The sequence below is a fragment of the Egretta garzetta genome, unplaced genomic scaffold (assembly GCF_000687185.1).
Source record: "Egretta garzetta isolate BGI_Z169 unplaced genomic scaffold, ASM68718v1 scaffold997, whole genome shotgun sequence".
In the NCBI taxonomy this organism is placed as follows: Eukaryota; Metazoa; Chordata; class Aves; order Pelecaniformes; family Ardeidae; genus Egretta; species Egretta garzetta.
Window position 1 is genome coordinate 199724 of NW_009260336.1, and position 21264 is coordinate 220987.

The 21264-nt window shown below is 54.0% G+C and overlaps 1 protein-coding gene across 1 annotated transcript in view; it reads left to right on the forward strand.

The window, feature by feature from the left end:
- Positions 1 to 668: 668 nt before the first annotated feature.
- KDM2A (lysine demethylase 2A) overlaps positions 669 to 21264 on the forward strand; it is a 46397-nt gene continuing 25801 nt past the window's right edge. Inside the window, exons 1-3 of the mRNA XM_035897992.1 lie at positions 669 to 1108; positions 19746 to 19884; positions 21095 to 21173. Of these exons, the coding sequence (XP_035753885.1) occupies positions 917 to 1108; positions 19746 to 19884; positions 21095 to 21173 (410 nt within the window). The 5' untranslated portion in view covers positions 669 to 916. The remainder of the gene's footprint in view (positions 1109 to 19745; positions 19885 to 21094; positions 21174 to 21264) is intronic.

The following is a 21264-nucleotide window of genomic DNA, read 5'->3' on the forward strand; positions in this document are numbered from 1 at the left end:
GTGCTGCGCTCCGGTTGTCCGGGTGTTTATAAACAGAGTTTAGCGAGCGCAGGGAAACGGGCCGGGCTGCCTGAGCTGAGCGGGGAAGCCCGGTCCCGAGCGGTGCGGGCGGCGGGGCCCGGGGAGCTGCTGGCGGGGTGGAAGCGCTCTGCTGTCAAACCCTGCTCGGAGGGGTCGGGGAGGAGCAGGATGAAACAAGTTCTCTCCACGCTACGGTAGCGGTTCTGTAACACTACACGGGGTGGCGGATTCCTTCCCTGAAGGTCTGGCATAGGCATGGTCTTGGGATTAAGAGCTGCGATATACCTAGGCTTTGGGTTTCGTTCGGTTCCTTTAAAAAAAAAAAAAAAAAGTTTAGGTGCCATCTGAAGCCTTGGGAGGTTTTCCCATATTATTGTGTAGTGTCACAAGGTGGCAGATTTTGAGATCTGAGCATGTAGGTCTTCTCAAGACGGGAGTTAGTCCCCTACCCGCAGCCATGCGCAAGCACCGTGCGTAGGAGAGATCCCGTACGCTTTCCCTGTTCACGGGAGATGCTCTGTGCCTGTGTAGCCTCTCCCTAGTGCCACGGTATGGGATATCCAGAGGACGGCAGTTGGGTTGTCTGGAGGAGCTGGTTCTCTAAATGCCTGATCTTGTACTCTGGGGAAACCAGGCTGCTCCCCGACTGCCGTCGAGCGTTTGACAGCAGCTTGCCTGTCCCGTATTGCAGTGTGGGCCAACGGAGCTGCTGCTTGTGCTGGTAGTAGCGTGGAGCAGAGGCCTTTGCCTGATCTGAGACCTGCAGCTCATGTTGTGTTACAGAACAGCTGGTAAAGTTATTTCCCCTAGGTCATGCCTAAAGTTAGAATGGGAGTGTTAGAAGGCGAGGTGGGCTCATCCACTGTGTTCACTTAGCCCTGCACGGTGGCGTGGAATGGGCCTCAAAATGAGCCCAGAAATGAGGGATGTAGGTGTCTTGTGTCTGTGTGCCCTGCTTCACTATTTCCCTCTGACTTCAAAGGAGGAAGAGGAGGAAGACAGCAGTCCTGGAGTGTCCTTCTCGCTCTCTTCAGAAGAGTCGGAGATGGAGCCCGAGGAAGAAAGGATCCGCTACAGCCAAAGACTGGTTAGTATTGGCCCTAAACAATCATATTCTGCTCTTGGTTCTGTTGCAACTGAAGAAAGAAGGGGCTTTTACTGGCAACAGGTTTAGACAACCCAAAAAAGCGTTGTGGTGGATCACTGCAGCCTCCCCAGAGGTGCTGTCTCAGCCGGCGGTGGGTTAGATGGTGTCGTGGGTCCTGTTTGTGTCACAAAGTTTGCCCTAGTGAAGGGTGCTTGGCCTCTGAACTCTGACAGAGGGGAGAGTTGGAGGCCGAGACCTGGGTAAGATGCTTTGCAAAGCTGCTGGATAGAAGTATCGGAGAAAACCAGCTTCAAGCTCAGATGTGGTTGTGCCTGTGCATACGTGCTCGTGTCTTCTCTGGGTGTTTTCTTTCGGAGGGAGCTGTCCCGAAAAGTCGGCTCCTACTCAGGCCCTGTCAGGAGCTCTGGCTCGTCTGACGTTTGCACTGCTGTTCGGGGGACCGCGTGAAGCTGCTGGTCTGGGAGTTGGGCTGTAACTGTGAGCTGTTTGGGAGCAGCTGCTCTGAGAGTCTGAGATTGTATTCCCAGAGATCCCAGGGAAGCTGCTGTGCCTCCTGCAGGTCGGTTTTGCCTTGTTTTGAGGCAGTTGTAAACCCCCTGGGAAGGGCGAGTGTCAGCTCTGTGATAGCTGAGGCTGTGATGGAGTTCCTCTCTGAGGCACAGCAATACGTGTACCCTCACCGTCAAGGTGCTGTCTGTAAAAGTAAATCCTTATCCTTTAATACTCTGAAACCATTTGGCGTGAGGCAGCGTGGTACTCAGCATTAAGCTTTGCCCTCGAGAGCGAGCGGCTCTTGTTGCTCTTTTGTTGCTGCCGGGTGCCTGGCCATAGAAAGGGTGCTGGGGAGTTGTAGCCTTGTAGGTGGCCTTGGGACAGAAACCCTCTTGTGAGGGTAGAAATGGCTATTCCAGCACTGGTCCCTGTGGAAAGGAGGATACCGTGTAGGCCGTGGTTTGTTGTGCTCCTTTTCTGGCACTGCTCGGTGTCTATTGCATGTTTACTTGTTGCAGAGAGGATTCTCACACCAGATGATTGGGTGATACTCATCTATACTTTTATAGTCAGCCGCTTTAGCCCGCTTCGGGAACCTGAAGCGACTCTTGAAGTGGTTTATAATCTTGTCTTTTTTGAGAAGGTACTTAAAAAAACCAAAAACAAACCCACCACCAAACTGTAATACGCCTGTGGGCCCTTCAAGGTGGTTTGTTTTTCCAAGTGCTTTGGTGAATGCTTTAATTTGGCGATGCTGCCAAAAGCAGCAGTCCCCCCTCCTCCCTTGTCCCTCCTTGTCATTGCTTGTTCCCGCAGCTGCACGGCCCGCAGCTCAGGGCACTGGTTTGACTGGGAAGTGACCATTTCTATGGCCAGCAGTCAGGGTGGCAGGATAGCTTCTCTTGGAGGCGATGCCAGCTTTAGGTTTTGGTTAAACTACGATCTTAGCTACACTTCAACCAGCTGAGGTAACCCAAAACGGCCGGACAAAAACAAGGCAGGTGAGGGGGACTAGCGGCCAGGAACTTGCCGGTTTAAAAATGCTTACAGTCGCGCCAATAGAAATCATCAGGAAGAGTTGCTGTCCTAGTGTAGGTGGCCTGGACTCCAGCAGAGTGTGCTAAGCTGGATAAATGGCTGCACACCGATGAGCTGCGTGCTTAAGGGGCTTGGGAGGGCACATGGGCAGCAAGCAGAGGATGAGGCTCACCTAGGCTTCTGCGGCCTCGTGCATGTTGTCTCTGCTGGCCTGCAGCCGAGAGGAGGAGGTGAGACCCCTGTGTGGTAGGTGAGGCTTAGTTCATGCCTCCTGCTTCGCTTTTCCTGGGAATTTCCAGCTTGTTACGCTCTCTTGCTGTGTCAGTGACGCTTCCTTGTTGAAGGACCCTTAGAAGATGATTTTTATTTTATTTTTTTTTGAGATGCATGCTTTGCAACGTGGGGAGCTATTCTTTTCGCTAGTGTTTCTGGCCCTTGCAGAACAAGGTATCATGGGTGAATTATCCAGGAAGACAAAAGTGCTGCGTGTGACTTATTTGAATATCCTACTCCTACGTATGCCTTGGTCTTGGAAGTTGGTTTTAATATGCCTACATTAAAAGTTCTAGGTGGGGCAGTTGGTAGCATGGCGCGTTTCTGCTACTGTAAGCTGTGCTTCTTGTGCGTGACTGGGGATCAATGCGGGTGTGATGGCAAAAGAATATATATTTAAAAAAAAAAATCCAAGCGTAGTAGTCCTACCAGCCAAACAACCTTGGCCAGAATAGTTTATAGTGGCTGAATTAATTGTATGGGCAAGTAGCATGGTTTGATGGTATCAGTGGCCCGAGATGGCAAGAGAAGCTTGCAATCTGGTGTGCCAGGGTAATTACACCAACAGCATCTTTTGGTGTGTCACCCTGGCCTTAAAATCAGGCTGGCTTCCATCAGCTCGTAGAGGAAGTCCTGAGCGTTTATTGTTATTTTATTTAGCCAGCAGTACTGTTACCTTCCTCTGGGTCGACAAGAATCTGATCCGTTCATGTTTTTCTGAACGGATTTGTCCGTATAGGTGGGAGATGTGGGTTTTGAGGAGCAATTCACCGCTGCTTCAGATGTAGTCGCGTTCCTACAAGAATTCTCTGCCAGTCCACGCGTCCCTGCGTAGTATAATGACACTTAGATTAGGTGGGTCGCGCTGCTCTAACTGTGCTTGCTTCCTAGTTCAGGCTCTGCACCCACGACTCCCAAGTTGATAAAGGCCTGGGTGAGTTGGTCTGGACGCAGGGATATCGTTGGGAGAATGTCTTGTGCCCATCTGAAACAATTAAACGGAGGAAGAAGCTGTGTCCCGGCAAGCTCTGGGCAGCTGACACCAGTAGGGGAAGGCAGCCCGTGGACGATGCTGCGTGAGCGGGGAAAATGTGCGGAGCGGCGGGTTAGGAGATGTTCCTCTGTGTTCCTCACCCAGAGATTCAGCTGGGCCTCCCTGCACCGTGAGTACCGGAGGATGGGGTTTGTCAGGCACTGCAGAGTGGTTTTCTACTAAGCCTGCCTATGTTTCTGCTCCTCGGCTCTATAATGAGGCACTACTTTGGGGACTGGTTGGAGGTGCCGGCTTTATGAGCTGTAGATGCGTGTTTTGCAGGCCCTTAATGGAGGAGCTGAAATGCTCTATTGTATCCTGCAGCCTGAGTGACAGTCCAGCCCTGGCACTAACAATGCGATGGTCCCTCTCCGAGACTTGGGAAGTCTTCCGCTGACTGTCACTGGGTGGTCGCACCCAGCCCGTGTCCCCAAGCTGTTCAGCTCCCCGCGAGGAGGCCAAGGGCACGCTGGCGCCTGGAGCTGGAGCCTGGACTTCTTAAAGGCAAGGGTGGCAACGCGAGCAGCTCTGGCTACGGACTAACAGCTCTGGAGAAAAAGAAGTTTAGTCGGTCTGGTGCTGTGGGGTACTCTGCTGGGCTCAGGCTGTCCAGAGAGTTTTGTCCCAGAGTACCTTGTCAGCCCCTCGCTGCCTCACCAGGATCTCGGAGAGGTCATCTGAGACTGAGGAGAAACTGTTGCATCTATGTAACTTAACTTTTTGGTGAGGTTAGATCTGTGTTAGGTTATCGTGCGCGAGGTGGGGCAGCAGGGCAGGAATCTCCTGGTGGTGCTCGGGGAGCTGTTAGCAAACTGGCCGGTACGTCTCTGGAAACTGCTGCCGGAGGGGCCGTTTGACCCAACGCTTCCGAAGGGTGTGCTCGGGGCCAGGCGTGCCTGCGTGGGGCTCCGCTGAGCGGGGGCTTCGCTCTTACTCCAGTCTTCACCGCACGCAAAGCCACTTTACCCATCCAGATCTGTGTCAATGCATGGAGCTGCCGAAGGCTTTGGCAGCAGGACACGAGGCTGGGGTCTGCCCGTCCTTCTGCAGGGGAATCACGGAGTATTCCTGGGTGCTGGAAGTGTGAGGAAATCTTGCCTTCTGTCTGTTCTGGGGCTAATTCTGCCAGGCCTTTACTGTGAACTAAGACTAGCAAGACGCTGCGAATTACAAGTTGGGATTAGCACATCACCAAGGTGGCGCCGTGCACTTCCAGTGACAACGCTCGGGGTAAGGAGTGAAGGGCAGCAGCACTGGATCGCTTCAGAATTGGGGGAGCATAGCGGGACGGTGTCATTACCCTAAGGACAAATCCTGCCCATCGTGGTCTTGCCGCTGCTGCCAAGTCAGCAGTCTGTATCTCAGGGTGTGGTTCCAAATTAGGATTGCCGGCCTGGCAGAGCTGGTTTAAGAGGTTCTCTCCCTCCCCCTGTTAGCGTCTCGGAAGCTGATGCCCCTGAGCTGAATGCTGCTTCAGGAGATTGTGGATCGTGCCCTAGATTTAAGTTGGCAGCGGGGGGGGCCACCTAATCCAAATTGTTGTCTGTGCTGGGCTAGCCAGCTAGCTGCCCACCAGCAAACCTGACGAGACCGGAGAGGTGGCGGCGGTCTGAGGTGGGGAGACAGGGTGGGGTAGGAACCTCTTCAACTGGCTCTGCTGCTGGAGAGAGCCTGCGGCGGAGCCGCACCTTCCCTCCGGGCAGCGGGGCTCGCTGGAGCCCAGGCAGGAGCAGTGCCTGAGCCCGGAGTGACCAGCCCTGGCTGGGCGCAGTGGCACCCGTGTTTTGGTTGTTGGAGATTGTTGTGACAACCCGTGAAGGGAAGTGGGGCTGTGGAGGAGGAGACTGGCCTGCGGATAAATGCTCCGGGTGCTCAAGCGTATGGGAGATGAGCCGAGTGTGAAATGCTGTCTCTCCCATCGCTTGGGGCCGTCCGTGTCCTGCCTTAACGCTGCCCTGCCCTCTGGTCAGATCCTTACCTGGAATTTGAGAGGAGGCCTCGGCCTGTCCCTACCAGCCAAAACCTGAGGCCTCTCCCGTAAACAGCAGTTAGCAAACCTGTCCTTACATGTTGGTGTCCACACTATCCCCTGGGGCGAGAGCTCACCTGAGCTTTACAGTATGTGGAGTCATCAGCTGAGGGGTGAAGCTTGGGGAGCGTGGAGGAAGAGGTTGCTCTTGCAGCCGTCTGTACCGTGGTGTGGAGTGGCACCGGCACGCTGCGGTGTGCGCTGCCCGTGCCTGAGGGATGGCGAGGCTGGCTCTGACGGGTTCCCAGAGTCACAGCAGCAATAATCGTGTGGTTTCCAAGTTGTTCGTATCAGTGGTACCAAACCCTTTCTGCGGGATGGGGTGATGTCAAATGCAGGACGCAACCCATGGGGCCAGGAAGACCCATGCATGTTAGTCTTCACGTGACACTGGTGACAAAGTTCCAGCCCTTATCCTCACGCTGCCGAGGGGAGAGATGGCCTCAAAGCTGTGAGAGGGAGGTCAGCAGGGAGCAGGCCGTGGGCTGGCAGGACGCTGCTCACGTCTGGTAAGAAGATAGCAAAGAGGAGGACGCAGCTCCCCGTGTTGGTCAAGCGGCTGCCCTTGCTCTGCCTTGAATGGCTCCTGCTATCCCAACAGCGGGAGGCGAGGAGCAATGCCTTCCCATCAGGTTCAGCCTGACTTCTTGTTTGTACTCCTTGTAATGCTGCTCGCTGCCAGGTAACGATCCCTTGCCGGTGTTTGTCATCCTCACGTCTTGGTGTGCTTGACAAAGCCAGTCCTGCTGGATACTGGCTTTCCCAGAGCTGGTCCCGTTGACCTGGGACTCGTATGTGTGTGCTGGGGTGAGCCTACCGGTGTAGCTCCCCCGGGTACTGAAGCGTGGGATGAGCCACGTGCGTTGGGGTGAGAATCTGGGTGGTTGTGCACGGCCCCCCCAATTTGAATTTGACGCTGGCGATCCCTTACCCTGTGTCAAGCCATGCTCCCTCCTGTTGCCTGAACGGGCTCAGAGTTTGTCTGCCATGTGCCCTGTGTGAAACCCTGTCTGGGCAAATGTCGCTGGTCTGCTGGACACACCTCAATTTCCTAGTCTAGACAGGGCCTGTGCAAGTAGGGTAATTAATCTCTCTCACTTGCCTCTGCCTCAAACTGAAGACGCTACGAATGAGTCATTCCAAATGACCCAGGTGTAATAATTGAGCTCTAAATAATTTAGGGGCTGTTCAGATTTGATCTGGGCAGCTCTTTGGTGGAAGCTAACAGCGACTGATGGCTATCCTTGGAAAGCTTTAGAAATCCCCGTGAGCATTTAGATCCTGAAAGATGCTAGAGTGTCCCTGGGAGAACACATCCCTGAAACCAACCGGCTGGTGTTCTGTGTCAGCAGAGAGGAAGGCAGGAGGTAAATATCTCTGCTGGCTTCTTACTGTCCCGAGCCTGGCTGTGCCTTCGGTGTGTCCCGGAAGCTGCAGTGAGCAAGAGCGCTTGAAGTTACTTGTGAGTTACCAAATATTTACAAGATGCATCTCTTAACTCCTGGTAATAAGCAGGAGTAGGTTTTTCACAGGGTTATCCCAGCTGGAGGTGACGCTAACAGGTTAGCAGAGCAGTCCCTATGCCCCCCGGGACCTTTTTATCGTTGGCTAATTATGTCAGGAGCCACCCAGGCAGGGGTCTACAGGTCTCTGGCTGGGTTTGGGGGAGAAATGGCACACGTGAGGGAAGTGGTGGCATGCTCAGAGGTGAAGAAACAAGGTGGGGCACTAACACTGTCCTCTGAAAATGCATGAGGGAAAGCAATTCCTTATCTTCAGGGTGAGATGTCTGGTGCTGCTGATGACAGAAGAGCGTTGCTGGCTCCAGAGGAGGAAGCGATGGGGGAGCTCTGAACAGGTAGCCTGAGCTCTGGAAAGCTGTTGGAGTTGACTTATTAGTTCACAGACTTTCTTACACAGTGCCTGACCTGCTTTTATTTGGGTTGAAGAGGTTAAAGGCAAGCGGAAGAGGTGGAAGGTGAGGAGGAGCATGGTATACCGCGCTGAATCACTGCGCGTTGTCGTGCAGCTGTGGCAGGGGACGGTGCATCTGCAAGGTGGTGGTGCTCGGAGGACAGGAGTTGTCATTGCAGAGCGGATCTGCCTTACTGGATATCCTGGCCGTTCTTGGCCCTGGTGGAGAGGGAGATGAGAGCAGAGAAGGATCTCGCTGATGCTAGAAGAACTCTGCTCATACAGCCTGGAGCTTAATCTGGAGGGACCAGAAGGGCTGTGATGAACTCGCAGTCTTCTGTTTGCTGATTCTCCCTGTTCACCTCTTCTCCTAGGAACCAGGTGAGGAAGATGCATAGCTGCCCGCAGGTGTTGCTTGCTGGCACTTGAGATGGTTCGGATAAACCTGGTGACAAAAGTGTAGCCTGTGAATCCATGACAGGGGAGAGGAGATGGATCCGTTTGACAGGGTTTCTCTTTATTCTGTTTCTGTGCGTCCATGCTTGTGCATCTTTGTTACTGTAGAAACAGGACCAGCAGTAAACAGCATCACCTGGATGTCCAGGGACCGTGAATCCCTGTGGAAGCCCCAGGAATTTGGACCAGGGGAGGTTTTGGGCTGGGATCTGGCTGGAGTTGCAGGTTGGTAAGAAGAGAGAGGTGGGTTTATGCTTCTGCAGTAGTCGGATGGGGAGGTACGCTCTCTCTGACCAGGTTGGGTGCCTGGAAGGGTGCAGATCTGGGTGGCACCCTTGCTGCCAGAAGAGCTGAGGTATGGTTCACGGCTCTGTGTGTGTGAGCGAGCTGTTGTGGGGGGCAGACTGGCAGTTTTTACTGCTGTTAACTAGAAAATTTTATATCCGTGGCAAGTGGAGCAGTAAACTTTCCTCCCTACAGTACACTAAACGCTGGCTGCTTTGTGTCTTTCCCTGGATCTTGCATGTTTTTAGCTGTCGCACTGTACACAAACAAGAGTTTTAATAAAGCCACCCCACACCCTTTTATGTCAAGGAAGAGGCTCCGGGGTGTGATCGTCGTCTGTGGTTTTTGTTAGTGCTGGTCCTCAGGGTTAGGAACTGACTGCAGAATCATGCTGTCGTGTCTTAGCCGGTCCTGGCAGAGTTCGGGAGAAGAGGCTGCTTGATGAAAGGCACTGGGAAGAAGGATCGGGATGTTGCTTGATAGAACTATTAGCTGGAGAAGCAGATCCCAGCCAGTGAGGCACATTCTCGCTACAAGCGAGATATGCAGAGGGGATGCTGCTTTTTGATGCTGCCTCTTACCTTGCCTGACTTTTCCCGAGGCAGCGGTGAGATTCTGCGGGGCGAGAGAGAAGAGACGTGGTGCTGCAGAACTTGGGGAGACGGCGAAGCGAATGCTGGAGGAACAACCCAAAGGTGTAAGAGCAGAAAAGCCTGTATTTAAAAAAAAAAAAAAAAGGCTTGTCTGTGTGTCTGTGCTGTTCAGTCCAAGAGTGGCCTGCTTCCCCCCTTGTTCTCCCTTATACCCTGGCTCTCAGGAGCTGGAATCTTGGGATCGAGCTGAGGCAGCTGGCCGTGGGAAGGAGAGGCAACGTATGCTCCTTTAGGGTTAGAGCATCGCAGTGTCTCTAGTTCACTGTGCATAAATACTACCATGAGTGACTGAAGTCCTGAGCCCCTTTGCCCCGTGTGGAGTAAGGAGGGGGCCAGGACTTGGCTTCTGGTGGAGCGAAGGGGGAGGGAGTGTGTGCAGCGGTGGTGTAACAGCGCAGAGTAAGGGGGAAATCTCCTTCCGAGTAGATGGTTTCACACACTGTCCATGTTCTTCCCAACAGCCCTGAGCTGTTTCCTCTCTTCATAAGCAACCTGCACCCTAGAGCCTGCAATTCAGGCAGCCCGTTACTGTTCCCTTTAGAGGACAGTGTCGGCGTAGCAGGAATTGCAGCGCAGACCCCAAAGCTCCCCGTGCTTTTGCTATCCCAGTGCTCCTGTGGGCCCAGCCTTGTTCAGTTTATGTGACCGGACCGAACCGGCAACAGGTTTCTGCAGAGCTGGGTTGGGGCATTGGGAAATTTGGAGGGTGAGCTCTTCCCCACTGAAAAATCCAAGCTAGTCCTCTGAATTCCCACAGCGTTGTGGACAGAGCGGCGTTCTGCCTGTCCCAGCAAGGACTGAAGTCGTGTAAGTGCTGACCTGCTAATGTTAGATCAGCTGCATCTCTGTCCCCAGATGTACGCGGCTCCATCTGTCCCTTGTGCCAGCTCTGCTGGGTCTCTGCCTGGTGATGTGTGTGGGCTCCACAGCCTGGAGGCAAACAGTCCGCTCTTTTCCCGAGTGGCGAAAACGGGTTAAGTGCATGTAATTTTCAAGCTTGATTTTTTTGGAGAAGTTTGGTCAGTTTTGGGGATGCTCTGTTGCCTTCCTATACAGAGCAAAAGGAGTAGCAGAGCTGGTGCAATGCTCATCTACCTGACTGCACAGCACGTGTGCTGGGGACACCCTGCGAGGGAAAGGGCTCTACCCAGCAGGTTTTTTTCCTTGGATTTCTTCTGGTTAGGAAGGGGTGGGAGGTAATTAAAGGGGTTTGGAGGATTTGGTGGTCCTTCATGAGCTTCTTCAAGCTGTCATAGAATCCAAGCAGGGTTTGTCCAGGTACCAGGGTGCTAGGTGGGTATGGGCAGTCTGAGGGTTAGTAGCGCCGCAAGAGCTAGCTGGGTCGGTGGCTGCATGGGAAATATGCTGCAGGTGGGTGGAGTGAGAAGCCGTAGCCTTTCCTAGGAGCAGTGTTTCCGTATTGGGACTGTTGCCAGACTTGCCCATCTGTGATCTGATCCAGCACGTTCCTCTGTCTCGTGGTTTTGCTGCTGTGGCTGGTCAGCGTGTGGTTTAGCTGCTGGAGTTCTCCTTGGCCCGTCGGTGCTGTCTCCCCACCTGCCTCTTTCAGCCTTGCTCCAATTCCCCAATTACTCCTCGTGTACATCCAATTGGTAACCCAAAAGTGCAAACCAAAGTGTTCTCCCTGCTCGTCCTGAAACGCTGCCAGCCCTGCTTGTGATAGGAATCCCTCCTGGAGCTGTGAAGCCTGGAAGGGCTCCAGCTCTGCGTAGATTCCTGTTTACTCCTCAGCCTGGTGCTTTGAGTTTGTCTTTGTCCGGGAATGGGCAACCTGGGATACGCTGGTTCTGCTCTCCAGGTCTTTGGGAGAGACAGGAGAAGATGAGGGGCATCTAACCTGGGCGAAGCCTACTGGGTTAGTTCTTGGGTTTCTTTTGTGAAGCCAGGCAACAAAAGAGTTAGGTTAGTTTATCTTTGGCCAGATAGTCATCACTGGTGGATAGGGCGTGCAGAGCTGCTGATAAGCCAACCCGCTGGCTTGTCCTAGAGTCAGGCTGGCCTCCGGGCTTGCCCTGAGACAGAGATGACCGGTGGTCCCGGATCTCTTGCTTGGGGGATTAGGGCCTTCTCTTCAGATCCTACTGCAGGGCCTCCTCCTAGCCAGGGAGCAGGGAGTCCAGGACCACTTCAGTGATCATCTCTGGGGCGCTGGCAGTTGTTTGGCAAAGCAAACGGCTCTGCAGAGCCAAAATGTTAAGAGAATGACGCGGGCCCACCGCTGTAGCGCCCTTTGTACCTCGAGGGTGGCGAGAGGTGTTGTGGTTTACTTAATTGCTTCCCACGCTTGGGAGGAAGAGGAGCTGAGGAGAAACTGAAGCGGTTGAAGGTGGGGAGGCACGGAGGACAGAAGCCTGCTGCCTCTCCGCTGCCGGGGAGAAACAGGAGAAACGTGCTTGCATGGACCAGAGCCTGGAGCCTAGACCCGGAGCTGAAGTGGGAGGTGCAGGCTTGGAGGAGAGGAATATAGAAAGGAAAAGCTCTTGTGCTTAAGATAAGCAGTAACCTGGCAAACTGCTGATTGGATGTCGTAATCTTTGTGCCTTGGTTCTTCACGCTGTATCTGAAAATACTTGCAAGGGAGTGTCTTCCCTGCATAGCCAGTTCTGGCGCTGGCACCTGCTCTGCCCTGGGCCCGCCTTGCTGCTTCCCTGCTTGTCTGTCCTCCTGCCCGGGGTTGCCTTGGCCTTGTGCCTTCCCAGCGAAACGGGACCCTTTCCCGCCGATAGAACGAATCTCGCGTGACCTTTGGGGGGTGGCTGATGATTGCTGGCGGATCTCAGCACGGTGTCTTGGAGACTGAACTGTGGATGCTGCTGTTGGCCGCAGGTACTCGCTCAAGATTAAAACACCCCTCGATGAGGTTGGGTGTTGAAGGTCCGGCCTTACCTAGACAAGAGCCATAGCTGATTGCGGTAAAAGTACGCGAGGAGTTAAATTCGTAAACTGAGGAGAGTTGAGCTTGCTGGTTTATTACCAATATGAATGCATTTCAGCAAGGTAAACCTACGAAGGGACGGGTGGCTGGGAGACACCAGCTGAGGAAGCTCAGTGGGGACTGAGAGAGACCCACTGGTAAGTCACGCCGCTCTATACATGCGCTGGGAGCCAGGCAGGACTTACAGTACCTGCAGCGAGGGGAGTTTGGAAGGAGGGAGTTCAGAAGCGGGAGTGAAACGTGACTGCATTCGTCATGTTGACATCTTCCCTCTAAAAGAGTAAGGGAGGGTTGTGGGAGGCTTCAAACCGGGCAAGCTGCTCTGGAAACGCAGCAGGCAAAGGGGAGGAGGCAGAGGGAGAGGGAAAGTGAGGGATGCTCTGGTCTCCTGAAGTGGAAGGAGTTGTGGCACAGCAGGAGGAGGCTTCCTGGGGACTGGGAGATGGAGAAGTTGGGAGATCAGGGAGGGAATGGCAGCAGACAGGACAGGAAGTGACTAAAATACTGTGGTGTTTGTTGGTTTCACTCTGTAAATATGAGGCTCTTTCAGCGAAAGGACGGCTTGTTCTTTTTTCAAATGTGACCTTGTACTATTTCTTCTCTCAAAAAAAAAAAAAAAAAAAAAAAAAAAAAAAAAAAACCCAACCCACAGGAGAGTAGTCTTCTGGTTCTCTTCAGCCGACTGTCAGCCGTTAGAGGTAGATGTGCTCCATCGAGGCAGTGCTTGCTGATGGAGAGGTGTCCAAGGAAGGGTTTTGAAGAGTACCACCGTGGAGCCGCAGGAGGCGCTTCCCTGGCATCCCTGGGAGAAGGAGACTGCAGGTGAAAGGATCAGAATAGAAGGGATAGCACTGGAGCTGTCTGCAGGATTAATATTCATGCTTCCCATTCCCTACATTAAGTGAATGGTACCCAAGAGGGCCAGAAGGAAATGGTGAAGGACAGCTACCTTAGATGAGAATTGCTGGCTGTCTGGGGTTGGAGGATGAATAAACTGCCTTTATCTTGACCCTGCCTGACACAGAAAAAGGCTTTGGGCTGCTTGTTTTTCCTTCCTAAAACTCTCATCAGGATGAAAAATGCACGAATTCTAGCAGAGATCACAAAGCTGGAAAAAAGCAATATTTAAATATTTCTGCTTAATGCTGAACGCTGAGGTTGTCCAACAGATGTAATATGTCCAACATATGTAATGTGCCTGACTCTTATCCCTCGCTTTGCTGGGCCTGAGCTTCATCTGGGACACTCTTACGGATGGCAGTTTTGGGGGCGTCTGCTGATCTGCTTTTTGGAAGTCGCGTGTCCCTGAGTGAACCGACAGTTGACACTGGAAAAAATCCCAGTAGCTGAGCCACCCCTGGGAAGAAGCAGTTGTAGTCTAAGAGCCCAGGGCTGTGACTTGCTGGTGTGCCCTGGCAAGGCCTGCCTGGATGGGGTTGCACCAAGAAGCAGAAAGAAGAGTTAGGAGGGCTGTAGCCATCTGCTGGGCAGGGGTACTCGGGCAAGACCCAGCCCTGGCATGGGCTGTGGGACAAAAGTAGCTGGGAAGAGGTCAAACTTTGTGCTGTGGGAAGGATTTGCACAGGTCTCACAAAGTGTGTGCTAGTGGAAAGGTGAGATTGGCATTAGCGTGTCATGGCTTCGCACATCTCTTACCCTTTGCAGGTGTCGCCTGCAGCTGCTTATTTAACCGGGTAGCAATTCCCCACGTGGCAGGTGAGGATCAAAGCACGTCAGAGAAGCAAGAGGTCTTGGAGCGTCCCTACACAAGCCCTAGGCTTGTACACTGACCGTGCGTGTCCTCGTGTGGAGACCCCGTTTGAGGAGCTAGGGAACTGTGGTTCGTGGAACTGCCCCGTGAGGAAGCTGCGGGCTTCAGGAGGGGAAAACTCTGCTGCGAAGATTTGCCCAAAGTCTGGGCAGATGTTGTCTCTCCCGAAAAGCAAGCTTGGAAGTGCAGAAGCCTTTCCTCCCTCCTGTCTCCTCTGCACGCACTGAAATGTTGTTTTTCCCCACCCTCCCAAGACAACAATGACATGAAAGCGCTGTGGCCCTGGCCGAGTACACGAGAGGCGTTGTATAACTGATGGGAGCTATTTGCATTGTGGCAGCGCTTTTGGGTCCTCAGCCATGACTGGGATCCTATTCTCCTACATACTGTGCAAATTAGGAGGCCAGACTCTTCCCTGCCCACCGGAACAAGCGAAGCTGATCTGGCTGGGAGCGTGGAGCTGGTTATGTGGCTGGTGCTTGCGCTGATGGCAAGAGCGTTGGACTTTGGAATTTGCTGGGCTGGAGGAGACCACCCTTTCCTTTCGCATCCCCGTTTCCCCATTGCAAAGGGGTTAGAGTTTAAGGTGCTTCTGCCCATTTCCTCGCGTTTGCACCTTTGTGGTGTGCCTGCCTTCCTTTGCCTTGGACGCTGTGCTGTGAATGAGGTGAGGGAAAAGAGACAGAACAGTTCCCTGATCCCACAGCGCAGATCCATGGGTGGTTCTAGCTGGAGTAAGGTGAAGACTGCATTGCTGCTGTTTTGTGTAACGCGGGACGGGCAGCATCCTCCGAAACCTGTTGTGTTCCTTTGGTCCTAAAGCCTCCGAGTTTGTTAGTGAGTGACCGGATCATCTGCTGCATGTTCCCTTAGGGTGGCAGTGGGATCTGTCCTCAAAGCTGTAATTTGTGCTCAGAATTAACCGATGCAAAGCGGTTTTGCAGCCCAAAATTCGAACTGGAGTGACCGAGCGCTAGAGCTGGCACCACGAGGGCAGCAGCGGTGATGGGGCACGGGGGAGGGAGGGGGTGGATGTGGAAGGGAGCAGGAGCTCTTGCCTAGCATCTCTGGCAGTTCACCCTGGGTGGTTCAGTCCTGGTGGGACTGCTTCTTAGTGGGACCGTACCCCCAGCCCGAGTGCAGTATCCACCTACGGCACCAGTGGGATCTGGAGCGGGCCTGGCCATGTGGTCGCATTTCTGTTAAATTAGCTGGCCTACACAATCCGGAGCCCGTGCTGGCTGGGGGCCCCTGTGGCATGCAGTCTAGCAGGGCAGTAACTGTGTCCGCTCCAGAAGGAAATTTTGAAGGGAGCTGTCGGAGTGAGCTTGGGCTGGGTTAGTACTCGGTCGTGTGGCTGCAGCGGTCGTGGTCCGGAGGAGGCTCCCAAGGATGCTTAATCAGCCATGCTGTAGTGATACTTAAACCACGTACAACTTCTGCGTTGTCACCCTGTCTTCCCTGTCCTGGCAGTAGCTGTAGAAGAGCGGCTAGGAGCAAACCAGCTAATGCCATCTGATGTTCCACCGGGATAAAGGAAATCTGAGCATGCCAGCCAGACACCAGGGTCTCCCTGAGGTGACGGCAGAGGAGGGGTTTTCCCAGCACGTTGGTTATCCACCTGCACGCTGCATTTGCGCCGTACCTTGCTGCTACCTAGATTTTCAGGCTGCTGGTGCCCTTGAGCAAGTGCTGTCAGCTGGCCTGTGCTGCTCTTCACTGTGAGAGATGTCTGCTTGAAACGGGGCCGCAGCCGGTCATCGCGCCTCTGGCCGGAGCTGCATTCCAGCCCGGGTCTCCCGAGGTGAGAGGTTTGTGGTCAAATGGGACACGCTTGAGTTTCAGCCCAGTGCGGTGACCCCTGTTGTGTAGCTTAACTACGAGCCCTGAAATACCGTTCAGGCTTCCAGCCTGGGAGCCAAATATAAGTTAGTAAGAGACTAGTTTGGATATAGCTGCCTCTAAGCCAGCGTTTAGCGTGCCAGCCTTTTTCATCTTGCGAGGTTTTGTACCCTGCGGAGGCAAGAGAGCTGCTTTTCCCAAAACCTGCCACCTAGGAGTGTCTGGAGTAAGGGAGCAGGTCAGAATGCAGAGCAGAGCCTGCTCCTGCAGTGTGCCACCACCCACCTGATTCCAAAGCAGGTGAGACCTACAGACTACAGGGCCCAGCATCCTCTGCTTCATTACGCACGTCCTCTAATCAACCTAACGACAGAGAACTGCCTGCTGGGGCCAGTAGTCCTAGGCCTTGTTTCCTAGGCTTGCCTGGGAAAGGGGACAAGTGAAAAACTGGTCATGCTGGAAGGTTAATAGCGTGCTTGCCTGGACGAGGTGTACCTTGAACTTCCCTGGTGTGATTTAGTAAGGAAGAAAAACCTGCAAAATAATCTTAGGTCTCCTGCAGCTGCTGTCATTATAACAGTAAGAGCAGTCAAAGGTGTCCCAGGAGGAACTGCAACAGGCAGCTGATGTCCGACAGCATCCAGGGCAGGATTTGAGATGTGTTTCAGCTGGAAAGGGCCTGCACAGCTAAGGGTCCAAACAAGCACAAGGAAGCACCATGACCTCTTGCTTCTCCAAAAGCACAGAGATATAAAGGGGAAGCTACAAATCGGGTCTCCTTGGTGTGTGTGTGCCCATATGACCGAAGCCACCTGCACCCTTACGCAGCACTCTTCAGGGCAGAAATGGTTCCGGGGTGGGAATTGTGGTTGTCCAGCAAACGGGGATGTTTGGGCTTCCCCCGTGCCTCCAGTGGAGGTGAGGAAGGGTCTGTGGGTATGTGGGGAGCTGAAATCAGCCAGGCTGGTTTCTCCTGTTGGACTTGCACGCTGGCTGGCTGGGAAAGCCGTGGTTGCATCCTGCCTGGCAGACCTCTGAGCACGTTTTGTCAGGGCTCTCTCCCTCCCCGGCCTCCTGAAGGAAGCTGAGCAGGACCGATGGGTGACAGGGAGAAGAGCCGGGTGCTCCCGGTGCTCCGGCACCCAGAGGTGAGCAGCCTGGCTGCTGTTTCTGTGCGCTCTGCTGCCTGGTGGGAGTTCAGCAAGGTCTCCTGTGGGTTAACGGGAGCTGAGATCTATGGGAGCTGGTTGTGTGGCTTCCTACCCCCTCAAAGGTGGGGCCAGCACAGCTCCGCCTGTCCGTGCGGAGCGCCCAAGGCACCCAAGCAAGGTCCTCGGCTAACAGCAGCATTCCCGCTCCGTCCTTTCTCACCATGAGCATCTTGCGGTGCGGCCGTGCCAGGGCCGGCCGGCTCCATCCCTCCCGGCAGCTCTTTCGCTCTGTTGCAGATCACCAGCACGGAGGTGAGACGGGAGGTTCTGCGCTGGGGAGGGGGTTGTGGATGTGGGGAGAGGCTCCGCTCCTCCCGGGAGCTCAAAGCCTGGTCCAGCCTCGCTTAGCTCTGGGATTTCAGTGGAAGCCCGGCGTGCCGGAGCGATGCTCCCAGAAGCCTGCCAGGACCTGTGCCTATTTTTGGTTTTTTTTTTTTTTTTTAAATCCACCTCTGTGTGTTTATACAAATGTGCCCATAAAAGCCTGTAAGTAAAATGAGTTTTATCTTTGCCTTATTAAAAACAGTGAAAGAAAGTACTCCTGCTTGCTATTGCTGTTTAGCGAGTAGCTTAAGACAAAGGACAGCAAACCCAAAACCCTTTTCCAGATTGTTTAATCATCAGGGGCCATTGGAACGGGCCCTTGGAGGGCATTGTTTTTGGGGCTCTTTCTGAGATGCCCCATTCAGGAGCAGCCTGTTGTTCCTGTCCTGCAGATGGGGTGTTCGTTGCCACTGTTGTATTCAGGTTTGGGGGGGGGGTGGTTGGAAAACCAAGCAAAGTTAATGAGGTGTTAATAGCAGGGAGAGGTGAGCTGCTCTGCCTTGATGGCAGGGAAACTGCTTGTGAATTGATCAGCCTTCCTGAAAGCCTGAGGCTAAACTTAGATGGTTGGGAGGGGGGGGGGAAGTCCCTTTTCCAACCGAGTGTCCCCCCGCATGTTCCTGCACTGGTTAAAATAATTCATTTTAAAAGCATCGTTAAAGCAGTGCATCTTTATAAGGGAGTCCTTTCTCTTTCACCGGTGCTGTTGAAATAGATAAGGCCAAAAAGGAGAAGGGGCGAGCAAAGCACTGTAGCGATCAGGCTGAGGGATGGCTAATACCAGGCTGTAACTCACCGGAAAATATCCCGGGCACGTTTGATCCGGCTTTGGTAGTGTGTGATGGGCTGGGGGAGCAGGCAGGCTGGGGGTTAATGGGAAGGTGAGTAAGGCCAGGCAGGGCTAGGGCTGGCTGCTCGGGGCAAAACAAACCCAAAAGGTGGGCTTGTACCTCCTGGGACTGGATGTGGTGAGAGCAAGCCCTGCCTTACCCCTGGCCGGCTGGGTGAGGAAGGCAGAAGTAAGGAGAGAGCGGCTTTGGGTGGGGACCAAATCGGCGCTGAACTTTGGGGAGGAGATCTGCAGCTTGCTGCCACAGGGAGGGGAGCGCGAGGTGTGTGCCCTCGCGTGGGAAAGGGCACTCTTGTCTTTTCCAGGAGACCCTCAAAGAAGGAAGAAAGGAGCTATCAAACGTGCTCCGCGCCAGGCAGCAGGAGACGGGGCAGGAGGTGGCGCAGGGGCTGCGATGCGCAGGCGCGCACACCGGTCACCTCACCGGCGACGGTGATGTTCAGCATCACGGTCCGTGGCTGGGACCGGTGGCGTTGCTGGGGATGAGGCCCCAGTGCCACTGTGCCTCCCTGCTGCGGGCAGGTGCCAGCTTCCAGGCCCAGATGTGACAGTAGCCGCTGCGTCACCTCCTGCCCCGTCCCATCCCTGGCTGTCTGCTGGCACAATTGGTGTGAACGCTTTCTAGTGGGAGCATCCCTATTCGGGGGAAGTCAGCCTGGCTAATTCAGACCAGGCTGACTTTTATCTGAAGGGATTTAGGGAGTATTCCCACGAACAGCTGACTGCTCGTCTCTGGAGGGGTGGCTAACAGCTGGGGACAGTAATTTCTTCCAGATCCAGCAATGCTGGAAGAGGATGTCTGTCAGGAATCCCGGTACAGATGGACTTATGAGACCCTCTAAGAAAAGGGTTACTTCCCCCCCTGCTACCCCCATGCACGCAAACAAGGGAATAAATCAACTTTTGCCTACAAGCATAGTGAAAGATGAAAACTTGAGAATTGTCTTCCGCGTAAAACCCTTCCTTTATCAGCAGGGATTTAAATTCACTAGTGCCTCTACCTCCAGCGCAGTGAAATACTGACGGACCTGTAAAAACGGGGAACGGATTCTTTTTCCTTTGCCCCAGTTAGACTGAACTATCCCCCGTGTTTCTGCATTCAGCGCTCATTAGGAGTGAATTATCTGTCTCCCATACAGCCCAGCTTGCACAGATCTGTTGGTTGTAGGAGGAGCAAATCTGATGTTTCAGTGGTGTGCTTTGGATCCAGGGCAGACGTTGCCTAAATAGATCTTCTCTGGCACGTCTCGCTTGAAAACTGATACTGGCAGTGCTTTTTGGGCAAGAGACCTAGTGGATAATATAACTCGGGGTCTCTTCTCTCTGGGCTTAGAAGCCCGTAGGCTTCCCAGGGGCTGCCTGCTGCAGGGTGAGGGCTCCCCCAGAGGCCCTGGCTGAGCTGTGCCAGGTTGAGATGAGGCTCTGGGAAGCGAGCTCGTTGTTCCCCCTCGTCCCTAACTCTTACCTTCCTGGTCTGTTCTCTCCTCAGCGTGGCACGATGAGGCGGCGTTACGAAGACGATGGCATTTCCGATGATGAAATTGAAGGGAAGAGGACGTTTGACCTCGAGGAGAAGCTGTCCACCAACAAGTTTAACTCCACCTTCGTGGTCTTCATGGAAGGCAAAGGTTTGTGTTGGGACTGCTGTGCTGCAGTGTGTGCTACTGCAGTCAGTAACCGGACAGCCGCTGCGGTTGGCTGCTTCGGTGTGCGAGATGACCTTTCCCTGAGCCTTTCGTAGAAAACTAACAGTGTCACTGTTGGACGTGCTCTTGTGCATCTGACTACACCCAAAGTCTCCCCGACTGCCAACTTGAAGGGCGGTTACAAGGCCGTTGGGGTGTTCATGAAATCCTTTCCCAGTGTCCTGCGTTTTGCTGCCTTTTACTTCCCATCCTTCTCTGAAGTTCCCCTCTCTGCTGTTCACGCCGGTTCTGTGCTTCCCTCTGCTGTAAACCGCTTTACTCGCATAACCCAAGTGCTGCAGAGCAGGCAGGGGATGTTTCTGCCTGCTCCCCTGCAAGTCCTGCGGCAGTCCCCAGGCAGCCTGAAGGCGATGCGAGGCATACTGGTGGGGAATTGGCTCAAGCCTGGTGAGCCCTGGGGCCGGAGGAGCTAGTAACAGGGAGAGAGTGTGTGGGAAATGGCACGGACGCTGCCTGGTCTGGAGAGCGATGAGCCAGTCTGCGGTGCTGCAGGCTTGCTGGGACACATGGCAGCCAGGAGCAAGAGAGTTTGCCTGGGTCAGCACCTGTAATTGCAGCCACATGTCTACTAGATGCTTAATTCAAAGACTGTGTGGGATCTCTCCCCTTTCTTTCACCACGCATATGGCTCAGTGGGATGTCTTTTCAACACACAGCCAGTGCAAGCCTCATGAGGATTTACCAGGAGGGAGGAGCACTTCTTCAAGGCATCTCTTGCTTGGCTGTGAGCTTCTTGGGGAAGTGAGGACTGAAAACCATGCTGTTCCCCTGTCTGGTGCAGCCTGTTGGAGCAAACTTCCCCCCCTCCCTGGGGGGCCTGTCTGAGGCTTGTCAGCAGCACACACCATGCTGCTCACAGAACTGCCGCAGAGGAGTTCCAGGATCTCCAAAGAGGTGTAGAAACAGCGAGGAGCGGGGCTTTCTTTCACAGGCTAGCCTTGCCACAGATAGGAGGAGGTTCTCAGGTCTCAGCCACACAGGGCCCTGAACAACCCAGTCTGAGTCTGAAGTCAGTTTGCGGGAGCAGGGTTGGACTAGAGATCTCCAGAGATCCTTTCTAACCTCAGTTTGTCCGTAGTCCACTGAAGGAGTCTCCCCTAACCCCTGCCCTCTTCTTGTCTCCCCACACCAGACTTCACAGTTGAATACATCCAGCGGGGCGGCCTGAGAGACCCTCTCATCTTCAGGAGCTCTGACGGCCTGGGAATAAAGTAAGTGTCAGGGCACAGAGTGGTGGATGACTCTGACCCGGTGTCTTTCCTCTCCCCACATTGTGTGGGATCTGATCCTGGTAGCTGGATC